This window comes from Carassius gibelio, chromosome A14 (genome assembly GCF_023724105.1).
Source record: "Carassius gibelio isolate Cgi1373 ecotype wild population from Czech Republic chromosome A14, carGib1.2-hapl.c, whole genome shotgun sequence".
In the NCBI taxonomy this organism is placed as follows: domain Eukaryota; kingdom Metazoa; phylum Chordata; class Actinopteri; order Cypriniformes; family Cyprinidae; genus Carassius; species Carassius gibelio.
In genome coordinates this window covers 15,710,384-15,733,004 of record NC_068384.1, presented here as the reverse complement: position 1 = coordinate 15,733,004, position 22,621 = coordinate 15,710,384, and the positions used below count along the sequence as shown (strand labels likewise).

The 22,621-nt window shown below is 35.9% G+C and overlaps 1 protein-coding gene across 2 annotated transcripts in view; it reads right to left on the bottom strand.

The window, feature by feature from the left end:
• LOC128027637 (phospholipid-transporting ATPase ABCA1) overlaps positions 1 to 17,171 on the bottom strand; it is a 30,398-nt gene extending 13,227 nt beyond the window's left edge. The window contains exons 1-16 of one of the 2 annotated variants that reach the window (XM_052615407.1): positions 17,037 to 17,171; positions 14,706 to 14,806; positions 13,609 to 13,702; positions 11,862 to 12,003; positions 11,632 to 11,750; positions 8,344 to 8,465; positions 7,710 to 7,901; positions 5,947 to 6,036; positions 3,329 to 3,569; positions 3,092 to 3,231; positions 2,892 to 3,008; positions 2,575 to 2,769; positions 2,122 to 2,327; positions 1,850 to 2,026; positions 1,471 to 1,693; positions 211 to 432 (exon numbers count right to left, since the gene is read on the bottom strand). In XM_052615407.1, the coding sequence (XP_052471367.1) occupies positions 211 to 432; positions 1,471 to 1,693; positions 1,850 to 2,026; positions 2,122 to 2,327; positions 2,575 to 2,769; positions 2,892 to 3,008; positions 3,092 to 3,231; positions 3,329 to 3,569; positions 5,947 to 6,036; positions 7,710 to 7,901; positions 8,344 to 8,465; positions 11,632 to 11,750; positions 11,862 to 12,003; positions 13,609 to 13,702; positions 14,706 to 14,771 (2,346 nt within the window). In that variant the 5' untranslated portion in view covers positions 14,772 to 14,806; positions 17,037 to 17,171. Of the gene's footprint in view, positions 1 to 210; positions 433 to 1,470; positions 1,694 to 1,849; positions 2,027 to 2,121; positions 2,328 to 2,574; positions 2,770 to 2,891; positions 3,009 to 3,091; positions 3,232 to 3,328; positions 3,570 to 5,946; positions 6,037 to 7,709; positions 7,902 to 8,343; positions 8,466 to 11,631; positions 11,751 to 11,861; positions 12,004 to 13,608; positions 13,703 to 14,705; positions 14,807 to 14,896; positions 15,089 to 17,036 lie in introns of those variants that run through there. The other variant, XM_052615408.1, reaches the window with a different exon arrangement.
• Positions 17,172 to 22,621: the final 5,450 nt, after the last annotated feature.

The following is a 22,621-nucleotide window of genomic DNA, read 5'->3' as shown; positions in this document are numbered from 1 at the left end:
CAATGGGTTTAAAGTGCGATTTTACAGTTAAGACATTCTCATGGCACCCGTAGGTCATTTTAGATAAGGAGAGCAGTATAAATTAGTTTCCTTATGCAATATACTGTACGATAACCTAATGCACTTGGCCAACAATCGATGATGCTGCACACATTTGCACTTTGTAACTGATATTTTTAACAATTGTTTTGCAGATGGTCATAAACTTACAGCAATGATTTTGGCGCTGAAGCCCACGTAGTCTTGCCAAGCCACACAGAGCACATAAGGCAAGTAGAGGGTAAAGTAGATAATGCCCCCACAAGCCGCTGCCAGGTTGGCACGTGCAAACACTGTACTGATCAGGAAACACTGCATGATGGTGACCACGGCGAATGACCCGAGGAAGAGGAAGACTATGCCGGGGTCACTATAGGGCAGGAGATTACCCATCTGGAAAGGTAAAATAAATCAGGTTTATTAACTGTTTTGCTTCTGTTAATGATGATTTCTTAAAAAATGCCACATAATGAATAATAATCATTATTACAATGAATAATATTAATCATGGTAACTACAGGCTATAGTTTAAATATACAACTAAGAAATAAAAATGAATAAAAAGTAGTAGTTTTTGTTTCACACACATACACACACACACATATACAGGTGCTGGTCCTATAATTAGAATTTCATCAAAATTAAAAAAAATAAACATTTGAAATATATCAGTCTGTGTGTAATGAATTAATATAATATACAAGTTTCACTTTTTGAATGGAATAAGTGAAATAAATAAACTTTTTGACGATATTCTAATTATAGGACCAGCACCTGTATGTAAAACAAAATTACCAAAACCTAAAAATGAAAATAGAAATATTAATAAAATATTAAAAATGTTAATAAAAACTATAATAGTATCTCAAAGATACTAAAATAACATTAATAATAGTAAAAATATTGGTGTTACTGTACTGTATTTAATATTATAGTAGTACTATTTATCAATATTTTGAATTAGCCTTTATCTTTTATATTATCAATATTTAATATTTTATTCATTTTCATATTTCAATTTATCTTTAATAAATATTTTATTTCAGGTTTAGTAATTTTAGTAAATCAATTTATTTTATATTAGTTCCTTGCTAAGGCAAAATGTAAACATTTCAGCTGTTTCTTTTTTCAGTTTTTTTCCCATGTAATAGTTTTACTAATACTTATAATACAATATAATTATTGTTGTTGCTATAATGATAAGTAGTACAATAATAATAAAAAAAGTATTCAGATCAAATAACACTAAGGGATGATGGAAGAATAATGGTCATTAGGCATTCCTCTGACAGAAAAAAAAGTCAGAAAAAAATCTAAATTGCAATAAAGTATAAATAATTTGTAATAATAAAACTGACTACTGAATGTGTTTTGTAATGGAAAAAAGTGCTCTCCAGAAAACAACCTGTCTTAAGATCTGCTTTTTAGTACCTTGAGTAGCAGAACCAGCAGGCCTGCGCTGACGAGAAGAGGGATGAGGCTGCTAATGAACCAGCTGAACCACAGGATTCCATTGTCCAATCCCATAATCCTCATGGTCTCTTTTAGCCGGGCCTCCTTTTCATAGACAACACCTTTGATGATGATGGCCACCGAGTACATCCAGGCCAGAGTCATGAAAAGCGGCATGGAACGGCTCATAATGCGAAGGAAACTACAGGAAAAGAGCAGAATATTTAATAACTGTTCCTACTGTTACAGAACATACAGAAAGACCAGCATAAAGCAGTCTGGACAAGCATGCATTTTTTCCTTCGAAGGGGGAATAGTTTAATGACATTCCCTTCATAGTTTGCAGGGGAATGCTTACATATCATCTACGTAACATGGATAAGGCATCTGTTGGATGTAAACACCGGTCTTCTCTTTGGTCCCGGTAACCGCTCTGATGATGCCGTGTTCAACTACATCCTGAAGGTAAGTAAATCCTCCCCAAATATACCGCAAATCCTCAAACGGATCAGCCCTGGGACCGGGATCCCAATACCTGGCAACAAAAACACAATAAGCATGTGATTTTACAGCATTCTATCTATTCTGTCTCCATCATTGGACAATTAAGGAAAGAAAACAAAGACGTACCCATCTTTAATCTTGTTTGTGCGCTCCACGTTGTCAATGTCCATGCGGATCTTGTAATTGACATGCGGGGGAAGTTCAGAGCTGTTGGACTGAACGTCCAGAAACACAATTCCCGCCCAAAACTTTCTGTTATCCAGGAGGCCCATGGACTCTTTCACCAGTTTTTCCTCTGTGCTAACAGGTTCAAGTTTATCCAGGTTTACACACTGTAAAAAAAAACAAAAAAAACAACACCATTAAATCACAATGTGTCTTTATTAATTATTAATTAGTGAGCTGATCTTATTTGACTGTATTAGACATGCACGTGCTATGGGAATCATGTTTGGTTGTTGATGTAGTTTGTGTGAAAGTGTGTACTGTATGTGGGAGACAGATGGATTATGAGATAGAAAAAATGTGTAGGAGGAGAGAAAAAAAGGAAAAGGTAGCATGAAAGAGAGGTGTTCTGACCTCCATGAAACGGGATATGCTCATTATGGCCTGGTCCGTCTCATTGAAGATGTCCCGCCATGTAAACGCTGTTCCATGGGGACGCGTGTCCTCGGAGTGCTTGGACAAGAAGCTTATAGCATCCTCCACGCTCCACTGAGTCCCAGCCAACTGGGCACTGAAAAAACTAGCAGTGGCATTGTTTCGAAGAAGCGTCTGTGTTTGGACAAACAAAGAAATGGAAATTAGACTGAGCTTCAACATTGGTAATGTTGACTAGTTCCAGTTTTGCACTGCAACTTTCAGCCACATGCAAGCAGTAATAAGGCATATCATACCCGCATCAGATCCATTTCTTCACTGTTCTCCATGAAATTCCAAACCTTCGGTCTGGCTTCTTCCCACATTCCTCCTAAATCTCGTAGAATTCCGAGCTCCTGAAACGTCTTGTTGACCTGGGAAAGAACAAGGGTGTTAATCAACAAATCCTAAAGTACCATGTACATATGTGTTTTTTTTTTTTTTTTTGGAAGTTTACCTCATGAATGATCTTCTGTGTTGCAGGGCTGTGTGGCGTGTAGAGGATCTTCCCCATCAGGAGAGGTTTCAATGCTCTCCAGATCATTCGAGAGATGGGACTGGCTTCCATGTTCTTCATGAAGTTGTTACAGTACGGAGCTAGGAGCACAATACATGAGAATCTGCATTAAAGAACAATCGAGCCTTCATTTAATGTCACATACTCTGCATCATACTTCATATGTGGTGGACGTACTGGTGGTGTTGTCATAGACTGAAACGGGTTCGTCATCACTGTCGTTGTGGCTGCCGAACAGTGCCTGGAAGTTGCTGTCCTCGTACCAGTTGAGGGATTTGATCTTGAGGCCGCCGCCTTCTGGATGTCCACACACGATTCGGGACACAGCCTGGTACATCAGACTCGGTGAGCCGGTGGCGTTTTCTGTCAGAAACAAGATTTCGTTTCGCAGGTCACTCCAGCTCCTCATACTGGCCAGCTAAAAAAAAAAAGACAGAGGATACAATTGTAATAATCACATAACAAATTTACTTAAGAGGTTTCAGTTAGTTTGTTAAACAGACATGTCGTTTTTTTAATATTAAATTGGTATGCATCTTAAAACAATAAGTTGAACCAAAAAATGTAAATTCTCTCATCACTTTCTCACCCTCATGTAGATCCAAACTCATATGGTATTTTTTTTTTTCTGAATCGATACACAAATGGCCCTAGGGCCTGTCAAGCCTAACACATCTCGCTTTAGACAAACAAACCCTCCCATGAAAAGCTGGTTCTGCTTTTTCAACGCGCAAAGGATTTTGTTAAAAAGAAAATCAAAGTCTATCATAAATGCACTATTAAGCTGGGAGGTTTGCTTTTCGTGGTTGGCTGACAGGAAAAGAAATGTTATTCTGTGCTGGTCATGACATTTCATGTTCGAACAAACCCAACTGCCCCAATAAAACTTAGATTTTTTTAAATTAATTTTATTAATCTTAAGGAAAGGTCTCAAGTGTGTCTTCATGTAATCTGATTGCTGTTTAAGAAAAACGACTGAAACATCTTATTAGTGATTTTCCTTTCCTATAGGTGCTTTTTCAATCTCAAGTAAACTTGAATCTTTGAAAGTAAGAGAAATACAGACATGTTTTGCTAAGCACACTACTCTTGCTTTAACTGTAGTAGACAGTATCTACACAGAGTACATACAGTAGTACTTACAGTTAAACTAAAACAATAGTAGGCAGGAAACAGTAGGTTATTATTATGAAGATATTGACTGAGTAGAGAATGATCTCCGGGTCAATCATTTTAATGCAGGTCTGGATAAAATTTTACAAGATCAAACCATGTGAGCCTTACGGATCTGACTCAGCAAGCAAACAAGTCACATGCTGCTAATTTTGTGCACAGAGAATGGAGGGCGGAGGGTGCAACAGATGTCCTACTGCAAAACAAAACACTCAAACTGAGGGGGAGAGAGCAGGAAATCAAGAAGGAATAAAATGCTATCTTAATATCACAAAGCTGTACAGAGGGGAAAAATATGCAAACTGCTTTTCTTTTTTCCTATTTTCAGAATAAGTAGAACAAACTCTAATAAGCTGATTTGGTGCACAAGAAATGTTTGCACCAAAGATGTTTTTGCTGCTTAAAATTTTTGTGGAAATCATGACACAGCCATTCAAAATGCTTTGACAACCAAGCTTATTCTGCAATAACATTAAATTAATCAAAAGTGACATTAAAGACATTTCTAATGTTGCAAAAGATTTCCATTTCAAATGAAAAAAATGAAAAACTTTTTATCAAAGAATCTTGAAAAACAAAAAAGTAGTAAGCAGCACAACTGTTTTCAGCAATGATAATAATGGGAAATGTTTCTTGAGCAGCAAATTAGTTATATAGCATATTAAAATGAAGACTTAAGTAATGAGGCTGAAAATTCTACTTTGCAATCACAGGAATACATTACATTTGACAACATATTAAAACAGAAAACAGAATTGAATACTATTAATTATTCCAACATTTTGAACATTATTGTTACACACACACACACACACACACACACACACACACACACACACACACACGCACACACACACACACACACACACACACACACACATATATATATATATATATATATATATATATATTCCATATAGAAATATATATTATTTCCATATCTCTTCTGTAATTTTGCTTTTCAAGTTTTTACAAAAATACCGATCAAGACAATGTTTTCTGCACTCCAACACACTGAAAGTTTCCTAGAATTCACCATCCATCTCAAACGTGAAAGTGAGCCAGCAAACCAGAGCAGTGGGTTGCTTCATTCACTTAGACCCGTAGCCAAATATTTCCCTCTCAGCTGAGCAGAAAACAGAGGGGCTTTTGTATGGACAAACAGGTCATGAACACCCATCTCACTCCGTTAAGCAAATGTCTTTATTGGGGTTTTTGGAAACTGACTGCTGAGTAGATTGTTACTTTCTCTCTGGATGCTTGTTCAGCTGTGCTTGGTTGGTTGTATATCTGTTCAGTTGGGAGCTGAAACAACTTTGTCTCCCTCCCACTGTGCACTGCTACAGCTGGCAAATGAGACATTACCGAACCCATCGACACATACAGGCCCTGTGTGACACATTTACTGCTGCGTCACATGCCCAGCAGTTGTCCTCGCCATTAAATGTCACTTTTACTCTTATGGGATGATTTTAGAGTCTTACTGTGTGCAGCTTGAATTATTATAGACAACGTTCACATGCATTTCTTTGACAGTTTGCAGGACTGCTCAGGAACATTCTGCCTTGTCTGTAGTGATAAACTAACAGACTTCAATAGTAAGTGAATAATATGAGGTCTACCTCCACAGCCAGTGATCCCAGGCTCTCCAGAAGGTTGTCTGTGGCTTTGGCAACTAGACGGACATCAGTGGCATTAGTCCTTGTGTTTGACTGTAAAAAGCAGAGAAAAGATTAAATACACTTATTGAAAAAAAAAGTTGGTAACTTTCTTTTATATATATATATATATATATATATATATATATATATATATATATATATATATATATATATATATATATATATAGAGAGAGAGAGAGAGAGAGAGAGAGAGGTATAGTTTAAATTAATATTAAATCTGTTTGTTACATTATCTACATTTGGATTATGTATCATATATGTATAATATATAACAAATATAAATAAAATGGTAGTGCATATGTTTATTTTTAATTTAAATAATTTATATTTTGTTTTACACTGCATTAGATTAATATATATAACAAATTAAAAAAAATAGTTTATATATATATATATATATATATATATATATATATATATATATATATATATATATATATATATATATATATGTTTATATATGTTTAGCTATATGCATATGTTTATTTATAATTTAAATAATTTATATTTTGTTTTACACTGCATTAGATTAATATATATATATATTTAACAAATAAAAAAAATATTATTTTTTTAATTGTTTTTTTTTTTTTTTTTACATTAAGTTATTGGATAACTATGTAAATTAAATATTATACATAAACCTGAAGAAAAAATTGAAGTCATTTACAGATAAAAGTTTAGGTCATTAACAAAATTGTGTCACTCGGTTTACATGATTGTTCTTGTTTCTAATTTGCACGTCTGTAAATGATCAAAGAACCATTCATGCCATGTATTTTATGAGCCATTGGCAAGCGAAGTCAAACTAAGATGACATATTTATTAGGTATTCCACTGCACTCACTTCTTGAGAATCCCAATGATGAGTCAAAATCATATGTCACTGACCAGTGTGATCTATGAGTCAAACTGACATTGAGCTGACATATTTCTCTTCCGTACACATAGGAAGAAGTAGAAGAGAGGAACTGAAGCTGTTCAAATGTCCATCTGTGCCTTTAGGCTACAGTATATACTAAGGTAGGTGTTTAGGGCAACATGCAATGACATGCATCCTCCAACGCTCTTCATAACCAGCCAGCTTGCTCTTTTTCATTTTTTTCTTTTAGCTGATTGTTGTTTGTGTCAGTGCATGCAAATGATAAAAGTCACCTGGTTCTGTTTTTAACAACTCAGCAAAAGTATTGGAGGAGGGGAGGACACTATTGCACTGCCTTAGTAGATAAGATGATCTCACCCTGAGAAGTGCGTCTACCTAACCTGGGTGAAGGTTTGACGCAGAAGTACACAAAACAAATTATGTATAATCTGGACACCCTTATCAAAAGTGTAGTGATGGTGCCAAATGGTAGAATGTAAAAATATGAAAATTATATTTTGCATAAAGAAATTAAGTCTCTTTTAGGACCATTAGGATTTTGTGCACTGTGAAATTATTTTCTTGACTAATAAAAAATAAAATAAATGTTGTGCCTTTTTTTTTTTTTTGGTAATTACTCTAAATTGTGATTATGTGATTAAGGTATTTTAATGTCTAAGTTAACGATGTTATTGTTTTAACCCTGAGAAAATGACCATTTCAAAATACAGAAAAGGAAATGTAATGTTGAAATAAATATGATAATGATAATAAAAATTTAGAAATTGAAACCACGTGTATCAAATCTGTTTATTTTGATTCACTGTACCATTTTTCTTACCCTAACAGGTTTGAGGAAATCCAAGTTGGACTTGAAGTGTCTCTCGGCCTGGTCTAGCCAGCTATTGGGAGAGCTGCAGATAAGGTCCTGGGTGAATCTTGCCACCCTTTCGTCTGATATGCTCACAAAATCCTCAAGTGTGGTGGAGCTGCACATGTCCCTCAGATGGACGCCAAAACCTTTGATCAGCACCTAAAACACGAGGAGCATTGGTGATAAGCGGTAGATGTGAGAGCAGATAAAAGGTGAGGGGTTTCGGAGATAGAAAGGGACAGAGCTGTTCATATGACCCGTGAGTTTGTTATCAGGACAAGGACAATATAAGGCACTCAGCCTAGATGTCTTGAGTACACATTGCGAGGGTACATTAGGGTAAAATTAGGCTGCCAATGGTCACTTAGGAGGACAGTAGATTGCGTAATGCCCTGAGGGGATGTCTCACAGCTAACAGCTGTTGATTTACAAACAAAAATCAAGTTGCATGCTGGTTCCTAGGGGCAATCTCACAGTATGTGTGGAGGTAAACTATCAAAACCAACCTAGAAACATTGAATATGCCTTACAAACTCTATACAGCTAATTACAATAGTCATGTTCACATTTATGCTATAAAATTATGTTTTTCCATTCTTACCTTTTCAAGATTTACATCCGCGTCCAGCACATTCTGTACATAATTATGGGAAAAGGAGGCGTTTTGTTGGAGGAACGTAGAAAGGGTTTCATTTTCATGCAGGAAGTCCTTCAGCTTGAAACCTAGGGACAAACAGACCACTTTAGTGTGTGCATGTTAAGTGCTTTACAAAACCACCATACAATGGCTATAGTTACCGCATTTCAGCAATTTGACCAGACTTTTAATTTAAGGAGACCTGCACCCGTGTTTCAGGATTAATGTTTTTGGAAACAGACCCACATTTTTTCATTACTTTACATTCACTTCACATTTTTACAAAACCGCAAACTTTTCTTCGCAGTGCATGCGCTCTCATGCGGAATTTCAGCGCTGTTCATTCAGCTGTGGAGCCTTTGTGAGTGTTAACTACATACTCGTGTGATCTCCTGCAATTTCTTTCCTCTTTCAAGTGCATGTCTGAGCAGGCCAGCTAGAGCGGTTCCCTGGGTGTGGAAAGAAACATCGTCTGATCCATCGTGTGATTCCACAAACAATGTACACGAGTCTAGTTGTCTAAATGTTCTGAAATCTAATCCAGAGAAATTAGTCAGTCTCGCATAAGACTCCCCTTCCTTCCTTAAATCTGTGGCATTACACTATCATTCAATAGTTCGAAGGTTTTGTTTTGTTTTTAAGAAATTAATACTTTTATTTAGCAAAAAGACATATTAACTCATCAAAAAATGGACATTGTTACAAATTATTTTAATTTCAAGTAAATGGTGTTCATTTAAACTTTCTGTTCTTCACAGAAACGGCTTTCAACATTAATAATAAGAAATGTTTCATGAGCAGCAATTCTGAAGGATCATGTGACACTGAAGACTGGAGTAATGAGACTGAAAATTCAACTTTGTCATCACATGAATAAATTACATTTTAAATTCGATTAAAATAGAAAGCAGCTGTTTTAAATAGTAACAATATTACACCAAATGACTGTTTTTATTGTATTATTTTAAATAAAATAAAACCTTAATAAAAAAAAGACCTGAAACTTTTGAATGATAATGTAATTCCTTAAGTCCTACATTTTTTTACATTATCTGATGAATATGGTGATTCACATTTGAAACAATAAACCTCAAATGTGGAGATGGATCTGCTGAAATTCAAAGTCTGGTCAAATTGAAAGTTTTTCAGATCCCCTTTTTTTTGATGAAATGAAAGTGATGAAAGTGGGGTTAAGTCTGTAAATTTGGGGACATCTCTAATGTTGCTAGACAGTAGGCTAGCCTCTTTCTCCAATCCATACGTCTTAAGTCATGGAAAGTGTAATCATTCACAGCTACAGTATCGAACAACTACCTTCGATTACCCTCACCCAGAGCAGCCCAACTGTCTCCAGGACTTCCATCTGTGCTGTTCAGGAAAACAAAGCCTGGAAGTGTGTCCATTAGAGAGGGGTTTCCTGAACTATTCAATCACTTCCCCAGTAATAATTATTTTCAAAAGAGAGTAAAGGGGAAGAAATAGGGGAGAAAAATGGGGTCTGAAAAGACATGTGCAAGGATCTTCTGAAAAGTCATGGCCAATTACATCTGTTAGGTGTTTTTTTAGACAGGGCAGGTATATGCAAGCTTAAAATGTGAAGGTCTAAATGAGCCATGGTGAAATCAAGATACGTATACGTAATCCAGTTCTCAGACAGTTTCATCTTATGGCTTGAAATTTACACTGACATTCAGAAGTTTGAGGTTGGTAAGATTTTTTTTATGTCTTTAAAAGATACTTATGCTCACCAAGACTGTATTTATTTGATAAAAAATATTACTCTTTACTATTTTAATATATTTTAAAATGGAAATTCTTCCTGTGATGAAGAAGCCATTACACCATTATTCAGTGCACAAACCATCTAAGCGGTCGCCATTCAGAACAGCTAGATGAATACAAAAGTCATATGCTCAAATAAACACTCATTTACCAAAGAGAAATCTATTACACCTATTACATTATTCTTATTAGCATCATATTTTTCTGCATGAATGTTTTCAACATTGTGTACCACTATGAGGATAACGTAAAGCAGCTTTTTAAAGCTCTTTGTGAATTTAACATCACAGCTAATGACAGCAAATGATGTAGATGTGAATGGGTTCAAGCGATAACTATAACCTAAACCCAAAGAACTCAATTCTTTCATGTCTGTTACCATTAGTTTTAATCAAAAGAGGAGAATAACGACAGAAATGAATGAGATGGCAGCAAGCGGATGCCACGATAAGCCCCACAGTGAGTGGATGGCGGGTTCAAAGCATTCCTATTGTCATGCACGACAGTGTGAGACACGATAATGAAGCTTTAATTTTTAACAGGTGGACATTTTCTGAACCTATATTTAAAGCAACAGGAATGCTTATAGTTAACTGTGTATTTAGGTACAACAAACTTTTCTCCATTAGGCAGAGAATTGCAATTAAAGCGTGAGAATAGAAGTCCATGAACGGGAAGACACTAAATGAATAGGGCAGGTAATGCCAGAGGACTGGCTTTTGGGATGTGTGTGCATATTTACACCCACACTGGGCCTGAAAGTGACTTGCCATGGCTTGTATGAAAGGCTTGATCCGTCATTCAGCCACCCACCTCCTCCTCTGCCAGTCAAAAAATGTCACTTTCCCATCAAATCCTCACAGACTGACAGGTATTAACCTTTTAGTTATGTATTCAGTTAGGGATTAACTGGTAATTAGAATGAGTCCATTTATGTTATGTGTAGTGTTTGCTTTGGAATATTACAATTGCTGAAAAGGGCACAAAACATGACACAGTTCAGCCAAAGAAAACAAAACAAAAAAAACATGCCATTTATGCACTCTTATGTAATTGCAAACCCACATGACTCTTTTTGCTTGGTGGAACGTGAAAAGGAACAAGCTAAAATTTAAATATTTAAGTCATTTATTACTAGAAAAAACTACGCTGCAGGGCTCACTTGGTCTCATTTGGTCATTTGCATATTCAAACTTGATGAAAATGTCAAGTTAATCATGTTTATGTTCTTATTGGTTTCTTAACTCCGAAGTTTGAATATAAATTGAAATCATAAGTTATAATGTGGCTTTAGGAGACCTTAGTGATATGGATCACTTATAATGTTTTTTGTCTGAGCTTAGTCACTTATGATTTCACTTTATGGAAAAAAATGTTTGAATGAAAAAGCATTTGATGTTTGGAAACACAAGAGGATATTGCTATTTCTTTAAGAAAACTTGATGTTTCAGTTAATTCGACTGTACTCACCAGCTGTGTTATTTTGCATGACTTTTAGTGCACCGATTAGCTCCTTGAATCCGTCTAAGCTTTTGTCATTTTGACTGTACAGTAAGATTTTCTTGGCATCAGAAAACAGACGTGAGATTCTGAAGAAGAAATCAAAATTACTAACAAATTGCACTTAGTGACTTATATAACATATAATTGGCCACATTTCAGAGTTATTTCGAAATCTCCAGCTGTAGGCAACAACTTACATGGAATCATTAAAGTTTCCAACGATTCCTGGAGATTCCCCAGGGGTTGGGTGTCGGAAGCAGGGATTGTTGGCATTGCAGACGATGCCCTGGATCCAGGGCAGGGTGCCTGCTGAGGGCATGGCTTTGTTGGGAAAGTGACCTGTAATAAATAAAAGGAGAGAAAATGAAGAGGGTTGAAAAGAGTGTCTCTACATTAAGGCTTTCTTCGAAAGCAGAAGAGAAGAAAGTGTACACGATAAAATTGACACATGGACATGATGTGCCAGATGAGATTTTCCGTCTGTGTACATGTATATACCTGTGCTGCGGCACATCCCCAATATACAGTACAGATAAATGTCACGTACCCTTAGACTGCCTTATCTTCCCACGGACCTAAAAAACATCAGCAATCATCTAACTCTCCATCCCTGGAGGATGTGTACTCTATGAAGGGACCTTATCGAGTGATTACCTAAGCGGAATATGTGACCTATGTTCCCCCACAGACTCACTGTTATTTCTGTAATGAGTCAAATATGTCGGTCCGCTATCAGTCAACCTTAAGACTGCCAACTGCTCCACTGCTGAGCACAGCAAAGATAAGATAATACTTAAAGTATTAAGTAATCAATCCAGGAGCTATTTGTTCAATTCCACATACATTTATTTAATTTCAAATAATTGATCATTTGTTATATATACATATATTTTAGGTCTATTTTTTTATTCATCCGCATAATCTTTATGGAATCTTTAAGGGACTTAAAAATGCTGGATTCTGAGTCTTAATCTTGATTATAACCAACATGTTGGACATCGTTCTTTCTGTCCATTTAATCACTTCAGCAAGAGAGGTTGCACCTTGACTGTACGTGCATATGACAAATCTGTTTGTCCATCAGCACACTCCAGACTTGGGGAGAAGTGAAATTCTGCACAGGAGCCCCCATTTCCAAACGGACACATCTGCACGTCAACAAGCCCTCATGACCAAGGCTCACCGTTCCACAAAGAAGAACAGAAAGTAATCTATCTATTATGGTACAACATTTAATGTATTATGTCTTTTCAAAGGCCACTAGTTAGGGATTGGGTTTTAAATTCCTGGCTAGTTTACAGCTTTGCACGAGTAGCATTACTCGGGGCACTGTGACATCTTTTTATTTAAAACTTTTATCAATTAGAAAGCCAATCAAGCATGATAAAAACTCAGGTGCTATAAAACAAGACATAATGATACACTGAACAAACCAGTTAATAAATGCAGCCATCAAAGTCACTTTACTATCAAATAGTAGCTAATATTAAAATGTAGACAATGTTGTGTTTGTTTGCACTCTTAAATGCAAATATGGCGCTCACTTTTTTCTATAGGGCACTATTTAAATCCCAGCATGCTCCTGATACCCTATCTTTCTATACATCAACTGTGACTGACACAGCACAGATTACTTAAGTTATCAGTGAGAACTCATAAACACCCTGCAAGTTTGACACATCTGATAATGATACACCATTAAAAAAAACGTGCATTTTCGCCCCGTGTGCACCATGTATTTAGGTTATGCAATGCAATTTATAAGCACAGGTTGCATTGCAAAAGTGTTTTTGCATACAACACGTGAAAGCCAATGTTAGTTTTCCAATGCCATGTCAGGAATCTAATATAACAAAACAGGATAAATGCTCACAACACCATTACTTCTAAAATGCTTTTTTTTTTCTTTCTTTTCACAGGTACAAAACTGAGGAGTGTACTTACATTCATGTTGCTCATAAGGCGGGTAGTTCAACCTCACAGTGATCAGGATGAAGAAAATAAAGAGAGGCCACACAATCTCCGTCAGCAGTTGGAGCTGCACAAGTCAAACACACAAGGACAAAAACAGTCAGCATTTTCTGTAAAGTGCAGACACTGGAGACCATCTTTGGCCCTGGTGAAACATGACTAATAGAGCTCTCTGAAAAAAGCTCTCAAGCCTCTAATGTCTAAGGTATGAGCTGGTGTGTAATGTCATCAAGGGCAGTTTTTTATTAACAACATTTATTATCAATACATGACAGGGGATCGATCAGGCGCTCCAGATATAGTAGAACAGCAGACAGGATCATCCACTGGGAACATGGCCTGTCTATATAGACCCAGTCTGACCACTCATTCTCCATTTAGCACTTTTGTGGGTTATGCTTATATATTTTAAACCAAAGAAAATTGCAAGCGCATCAATATTGAACTGTTTTAAACCATTAAACAATACAAAATCAAATTAAAGCACTTTCTCATGCAAGATTTTAAAAGTACCAGGTTCTACCATGTTATTCTGACATTTACTATGAAACAACCATGTTTTAAATCATCTTGGAAGTACCTTTTAAATGCACACACTTCAGTACCATTTAATACATCAAAATGTTATAGTATAGTACAACCAGTGTGCTTTTTGTAATGGTTTTGAGGAGGTGGCGATTTGAATTCAATGTCTGTCTACATTTGCATCACTTTTGCTGATAGGAGCACCACATTAATACAGTTTGCATGTACATTTACCTGAAAATCATACTATAACAGCATTCAGTATTGAAAAGATTTTAAAATTATTAAATATATGCGCTGTTTTGGAAAGTAAACAGCTCAAGATTCTAGAACTGTATTATAAGGAATAAAGAACGGATACATTTTAATAAAAAATGACTCAAATTACATCTGAAATCATCTCCAGATGCATAATGTTGATCTGGAAAAAGAAGTATGAGTTTAAATGAGTTATAACAGTTACAAATTTGACTTTACTTTTTAGCAAACCATAATGTGTGACGTTTGCATTAAATGATTTTTGATACTGAATCTGCTGTCCTTACCGTTTGTCTCCTTCTGTAGGTGAAGTTCTTCCACAGCAGCAGACCCAGCTGAGTGGAGATAGACATCTTCACTCGGGTCCCTTTTCACTCTCAGCTCTCAACTGCAATCACACAATGGAGACACGCGGGTTAAAAAAAGGCATCCAGCAGCGACCAACATAACAGCTCAATAGTCCAGGACAAAGTGCAACCCTGCTATCTGAATCTCTGTTGCTCTCTCACGTCTTCCCTTCTCATCTCTCCTCTCCTGCCCCGTTTTAGGGAAGGCCAGCCTTTCTTTTTTCTTAGAATTCCTGAAAGTGGTGGACCTTGTAGTGTCAGAGTTCCATCAAGCAAGGAATTTAACGGGCCATTAGGGTCTCCGGGGTAGGTAGCTTCACTCTTAACAGCCATGTTTGATCAAAGAGCTTCATTTAAAATGCACAGATTTGCTGGAAGTCAGGGAGAGAATCTGTGTCCTTGCTCTATGTTAACGACGCTATTCAAATCTGAAAAGGTCCAGACATTCTTGAGTGATCTTCATTGTTCTCACTGTCTGACCCTGTCAGTGATTTAATCAGGTAGCCCAAAACAGAAATGATCAGGTTTGTGATGAGCTTGGATGGATACAAAACTTAAACCTGTAAAACCTGACATCTGGAAGAATACTATAAAACATTTTATGGAGTTTTTATAACCTATTCTAAAAGGACTTTTACTTGCTAAACTGTCAATCAGATGTAGTTTTGTACAACAGGGTTTTTGTTTTTTTTGTTTTTTTAGCAAAAATTTGATCATGCTGATAGAGTCCTTAAAATGATCAACAAGCATTAAATATGATACAACAGGTTTTATAGGGTTAATCACCTCAATCCAAAGGTAAAATATAAATAAATAAATAAATAAAATCTCATAAATATCTCTGGAATACACAGCAATATTATTTTACATTTACATTTATGCATTTGGAAGACGCTTTTATCCAAAGTGACTTACAGTGAATTTTTTTCTTTCTTTGTATTTTTTTTTTTTTATAAGTATGGATGATAGACGAAGTTTCATATAAAAATATGTGAAAAGTCAAAAAAATAAAGCCGAAAATAAATAATTGACAGTGTTTGGAATTACATATATATACCCGCACCCTTCATCACCCTTACAGACCCCCAGCACCCAGTGACTTTTGGGAATGTTTAGGTCAGTGCTTCCCAAACCTGTCCTGGAGGCCCCACTGTCCTGCATCTTTTGTGTGTTTCCCATATCTAACACATATGATTCCACTCATCAGCCCGTTAGTAGAGACTGCAAAAACTAAATTGGGTAACTGATTAGAGAGACATACAGAATGTGCAGGGCAGGGGGTCCTCCAGGACAGGTTGGGGAGCCACTGGTTTAGGTTATTCTATATCAACATGCACAGATCAGGAGAGGACATGACTGTACCCGTGCAGCTTTCTATGCATTTTTATATTTAAATCATTCTTCTGGTTATTAACTTAATTCCAGGCGTTTCCCATTGTGTTCAACTGAAACGCTTGAGGCTGTATGATACTCTGTGAGAATTCAGACGTCACTGCTTTTCTTTCCCAGCTACTTGCACGATATGTCTTCCACTGTTATAGACACAGGTGCTAAAAAATAGGTAGGTCTATACATTAAGTATACAAAATGTTTCCTTTTTTAACATCCATTTCCACCTATTTAGCTTGGCTCAGTTTTCATTTCTACTTGATTGCATGGTTTATACTCAAATTTCTGTAATCCATCCTGAAGTAGTCAAAAGCGAAGTTAACTTTTACTGCAAGCAGTGGACTTGTCATCACTTTGATTTAACTTACTTTGTTTTTACAGTGTGTGTTTATTTATTTATTTATTATTATTTTAACACATTAAGAACTGAACCTTCGTCTGTCTGGTTTATTGTTCAATGTTGCTGTTCTCATCCAGGACTTCTGATCTTTCTGCCCGTCGATAAAGAATCACACGTTGTCATCTTTTGCTATTTGGTGTGATTTTTGCTTAAAAAAAATAAATAACTTACATTTTATTTCAGAGGCTTTACAGATGTTTGTCAGTTAAATAACAACTGTGTGTTGCACAATTTCATTTGAAGTTTTACTTAAAAAAAAACAACAAAAAAAAAAAAAAAAAAAAAAACGTGGTGCCAGTGGAATGAACTTCCATTCAAAGATTTCCTTTGACAACTTTTACTTTCGTCATAACCGCTAAGTTATTGTTATGGTATCTGTATTGGTTTCAATAATACGCCACCTGAAACGCTGCGTCTGTCGTTCATTTTCTATAAAAACAAATTAACGATGTTCAAGAAAACGAAGCATAAATGTATCTTACCAGACGCTGATGACCTTTGATGGACATTCGCTGTAATCCCAATGAATCAGATGTATATTCGTCCTTCCAGACTCTCGCGTGAGGAGCATCTGAAGGTTTTTATAAGCGCATCTGCTCTGAGCGCCGGGGTTACTGTCGGTCATCCAGTCTGCTGCACAATTTCACTCGGGCTGGATCAACACGTGGAGCCCAAAACAGCTCTTAAACCGCATAACTGCAAACATCTGCTGACTAACGAGTGCCATTAAAACAACACAGGGATGAAACCTATCTCTTCTACTGGTGTTTGGGCAAATATGACACTTTGTTTGCTTTATAATGGCCATAAATGACAAAATCGCATGCAGTCATGGGATATTACAACACTTGGCACATTCCTGTTTCATTTTCACTCCATTGGGAATTATTTATTTGGATAGAGTTGATGGGATGAAATAAGCACCCGTGTTTTGCGATATAAAATCTCTGAATGCAAAAAAGGACCATAATCTGCAAAGAAAATAAAAAATAAAATAAATTATATATATATAATTATACCACCACTCAATTCTGATGTTTTATTACACACACACACGTATATAAATGATAGATAGATAGATAGATAGATAGATAGATAGAAAGATAGATAGATGAAGATATAAGATCTTTAAAGTTGCAAAGACTAAAGTCTCAAACCCAAAGAGATATTCTTTATCAGAGTTAAAGGGATACTCCACCCAAAAATGAAAATGCTGTCATTAATCACTTAAACCCATGTTGTTTCAAACCCGTCAAAGCCCTGTTCATCTTCGAAACACAATTTAAGATATCTTGGATTAAAACAGGGAGAAAACAGGTCCAGGAAAGTATGAAAAGCATCATCAGTAGGGCTGGGACAACACGTCGAGGTCATCGATGATGTCGACGCAAAAAATACGTGGATCGATTTGTCGACCTGTTTTTTATTTCTCTAAAAAACGTTTGCAAAACGTTTACCTTATGTGCGCTGTATATACGCGATGGCCGGATCAACATTCTGTCCAACCTTATATATCCAATCCAGGGGTTTTTCTGCATTGATCTTTTTTTTTGGCGGATGTCAAAGCCTTATTTGATCGGTGAGTGATGTAGAATAGAATGACTGACAGGGCGAGAGAGAGCCCCGGCTGGGCGCGCACTCACAGTCTTCAAACAACACGAGCGCTTCTTGCTCTCTCTTTCCCTTGTGCATATTAATCAAAATCTTTAAACACGATAGAAAAAGGGCGAAACACCAAAGTTTCACGCACGCTCGTGCACTCACAGTTTCACGCGCACAAACTACAGGAGCGCTGTCTTGAGCTCTCTCTCTCTCTCTCTCTCTCTCTCTCTCCCTCGTGCATATTAACCAAAATCACAAGACACGACTGAAAAAGGGCGGAACACCAAAGTTTCACGCACGCTCGTGCACTCACAGTTTCACGCGCACAAACTACACGAGCGCTGTCTTGAGCTCTCTCTCTCTCTCTCTCTCTCTCTCTCTCTCTCTCCCTCGTGCATATTAACCAAAATCACAAGACACGACTGAAAAAGGGCGGAACACCAAAGTTTCACGTGGAGCATTCCGAGATTTTTTTTTTCTCCATGACAGGCTGCTGGCTCCCACTGTTTATTTTTTATTATTATTATTATGATTTTTTTTTTTTGGAAAAGCACTCTCTGTATTAGCTTAAAGCCCTCATGTTTACATTGGTTACTGTATTCTTTCAATTGATCTAAACAAGTATTTTTGGTGACCTTTTTTATTGAATGCTAGACATAAAGTTGTTGTTATTTTCATCTGAAAGAAGAACTTTTTTTCAGTAAGCTTGTTTCAGTAAGCTATGTGTTTTCAAGGCTTTAAGGTTTTATTGAATGCTATCTCTATACAAGTGCAAAGTAATGCATTCTTAGTCAGTGTTTTATTTTGTAATTTTAAGAGCAATAAACATATATTGCAATGTTAAGGAATTCGTGTTTTTTTTCATTCAGATATGTAAATCAACATGTATAAATTGTTAGTAGTCAATTAATGGGGTGATAATCGAAATCGAATCGGTCTGGAAAAATTAATCGTTAGATTAATCGATGCATCGAAAAAATAATCGCTAGATTAATCGTTTAAAAAATAATCGTTTATGCCAGCCCTAATCGTCAGAATAGTCCATCTGCCATCAGTGGTTCAACTGTTACGTTATGAAGCGACGACAATACTTTTTGAACAGGAAAAAAAAACTAAAATAATGACTTTATCCAACAATTTTTGATTTCTTTGTGTACAAAAAATATTGTCGTCGCGTCATAACATTACGTTTGAATCACTGAAGGCAGATGAACTATTCTGACAATGCTTTTCATACTTTCCTGGACCTTGACACTGTTATTTATTTGGCAGTCTATGGGACAGTCTCAAGCTTCCAGGTTTTCATCCAAAATATCTTAAACTGTGTTCAAAAGACGAACTAAGCTTTTACCAGTTTGGAACGACATGGGGATAAGTGAATAATGACAAAGTTTTCATTTTTGATGGAGTAACCCTTTAAGGGGGCCGTTCACATATTAATGGAAAGAAAGGCGTGGTTTCAGTAACTGCAGTTAGTTTTAAAGCAGCCATGGCGATACATTTGCCAGGAGTGCTTCAATCACACTGCAGTGGGTCAGTTGGCCAATCAGAGCTGTTTGCTCTTGTCAGAAGGAGAGACTTTGTAGAAAACGATGTGTTTGAGAGAGGCGGGGCATAGAGGACCTACAATAATGTATAGTATTAGCATCTTATGACCCCTTTAAACTGTAAAAGCCATCTAATGGCCAGTGGAATTTCACAGTGGTTGAAGGATGGTAAATTGGGTTAATATTACCATTCAATTTGGATTTATTTAATCATCTGTATTGATGGAAAATGATCCATGAACACAAACATGGAGTGCCAAGTGAAGGACCAATTATGGGTAAAGAGTCAAAGGTCAACTTGACTGACTCAATGTCCACACATTAGGAATACCTTCGAAAACATGGTGTATCTGCAACATGATGACCAGGTAGGCTATGTATTATTTATTTTTATTTTTTTGTTGGATTTTCTTGGTGAATGTAGACGGGGACCTCGGACTAGACCAGAATAAGATGTATTGAACTATCTGACATTTATTATATTCTTCTTAATCCTTTAATCCTTATCAGGGAAATATTTTTCATAAACCAATTGAGTAAACTCAGGTACAAACTGAGTACAGTATTGTGCCAATGGTATATGTCAAGATGTACTTTTTCCGTGTTTGTTGTTTGTGTTAGTGTTGCAATATAGATGTAACTGATACTGAGAAAGCTAGTGAAATTATGGAAAATCTTGGATCTAGTCTCAAGCCAGATCCTGTACGCTGGCATTGTAAGAAACACAAACAGTGAGTCATCCTAATTTTCAGAAATGCTGCTGAGCTCAGTATCCAAATTTACCAACAGTCTACGTTGCCATGATATCTTCATTTCCAGGGGCAGGGACGGTATTTCATAATGCTAGCAGAACAAAACAGAACAAATAATTTGCATTTAATTGATAGATGACAATCCTATATGATTTCTTTGTACACAGTCTGATCTAGAAGAAGATAATAAAAACAGCTCCAGTCAGACAGCAAATGAGCTTAAGTAGCCTGTCTGTGATCTCACTTTCTGGAGGAAGGGTCAGCTGATATTACCACTTCATGTAGTGCTTTTTCTGCAGTACAGCTGCTGGCACAGGCACATTCAGTCCACCGCTTTCAGTTCCTCTGCTACAGGAAATCATGAAATATTTCTGACATTTTTAGTGGAGGAGGGTGATGAAATAATGGAAAACATATTTGTGAAACCCAGGAACACATTGCTCTACACTTGCTGCCATTAATACAATTATTTTAAAAAGTTTGCCAATATAATAATTTACCAGATGAAGTCGGTTGGGTTTCAGTTTGGATATACTGGCTATGATAACAAATTCAGATGCTACTGTAAACTATATTTTTCATGGTGTATGTCTTCTTTGGACCACTATACATTTTAGACTCGCCTCAGCTAAATTTTTTTTCCGTGGTTTATTTGTTATACATCAAAAAAAAAAAAAAAAAAAAAAAAAAAAAAAAAAAAAAAAAAATATATATATATATATATATATATATATATATATATATATATATATATATATATATATATATATATATATATATATATATATTATTAATTTTGTCTAGGGAAAGGAAGATGAATGGTCAACCTAATAAAACAAATAAATATATTATTTTGTTATTTAATTTAATTAATAATCATACAAATTGCTTTAATTGTGATGCTTAAATTTGAGGGTGTTATGTAAGTTTCCTATAAGTTGCTATAGAGAGGTTGGCGAGCAGTATTGTTTCTTAGTAAATTGGTTCATTCCTCAGCTCTGAGGTCAGTATGTCCTGCAGGGGAAATACCAGCAGCACTGATGCTTTCTTGAAAAAGTAACATGGAAGGCTAGAAGCAGAGAGCTTGAATGTTAATATGAAACATATACACCACATCACTCTTTACAGAAATAGAGTAGAGGTGCTTATGGAACAATAATAAAACCGAAGCTGACAATGGACTTAAAAACAAGGAAAACACAGCAAACATACATGTCTTGGTAATGTGTGACAGACATGCCAATGCTGTTTCATCACATTCAGGGGAAGATCAGGGTACATGGGCTTGAGGAGTAACAGGCCTGTTTTGTTTATAAGAGCAAAACAACCCCTTAGATGTTCTAGAGACTTCTAAATCTATTGTAAAAATGTATCATTTCTGCATAATAAGTTGAGACGTTTGCTAAAACCGCTGAAGACTGCACATAAATATAGAGTAAGAGAGTTAATTCAATGTTTCACTCAGTTGTGAGAGATAATGTTGGTCATGACCCTTATATTTACAGTACCAAGCACGGAGAGAGAGAGATAATAAGAACTTCACGTACTGACATTGACTAAGTACCAGCAAAATGAAACAATGAATAAAAGACAAACAGATCTGAATCAACATAGTTTAAGAAAACAATTTTGTGAATTTTATTATATAATGATGTATGATATACTCATTAAATAATACAATTCTCAGTCCAAAATTCTGAGATCACTCTGAAAACAACATTTTTTGTTAAATTGTATTTATATTTTAGAAACATTATGATATAACTTGCTTGAATATTTATTATTATTTAAGTTTTTCATTGTAACTTTTCATTCAAATTGATATGAAATTGTCAAATTGTTCTAGTATGTGTTTCGTATTGTTGTATTTCTCTCTCTCTCTCTCGCTCTCTCTCTCTCACACACACACACACACACACACACACACACACACACACACACACACACACGACAACAAATAATGCTATTAATTTTTTGGACTCCACTGTATATTTAAATGATACATTCTAAATATAATGATACATAATCTGACGTGTGGTTGTAAAAGCAATCAAAACAGAAAGGGTTAGGTTTGAGTCATACTGTATTTGCTGTATATGACCTCCCTCTAGTGGACAGACACATTAAAGCACATTCCGATTTGACAATAAAATCACTTTTGTTGTT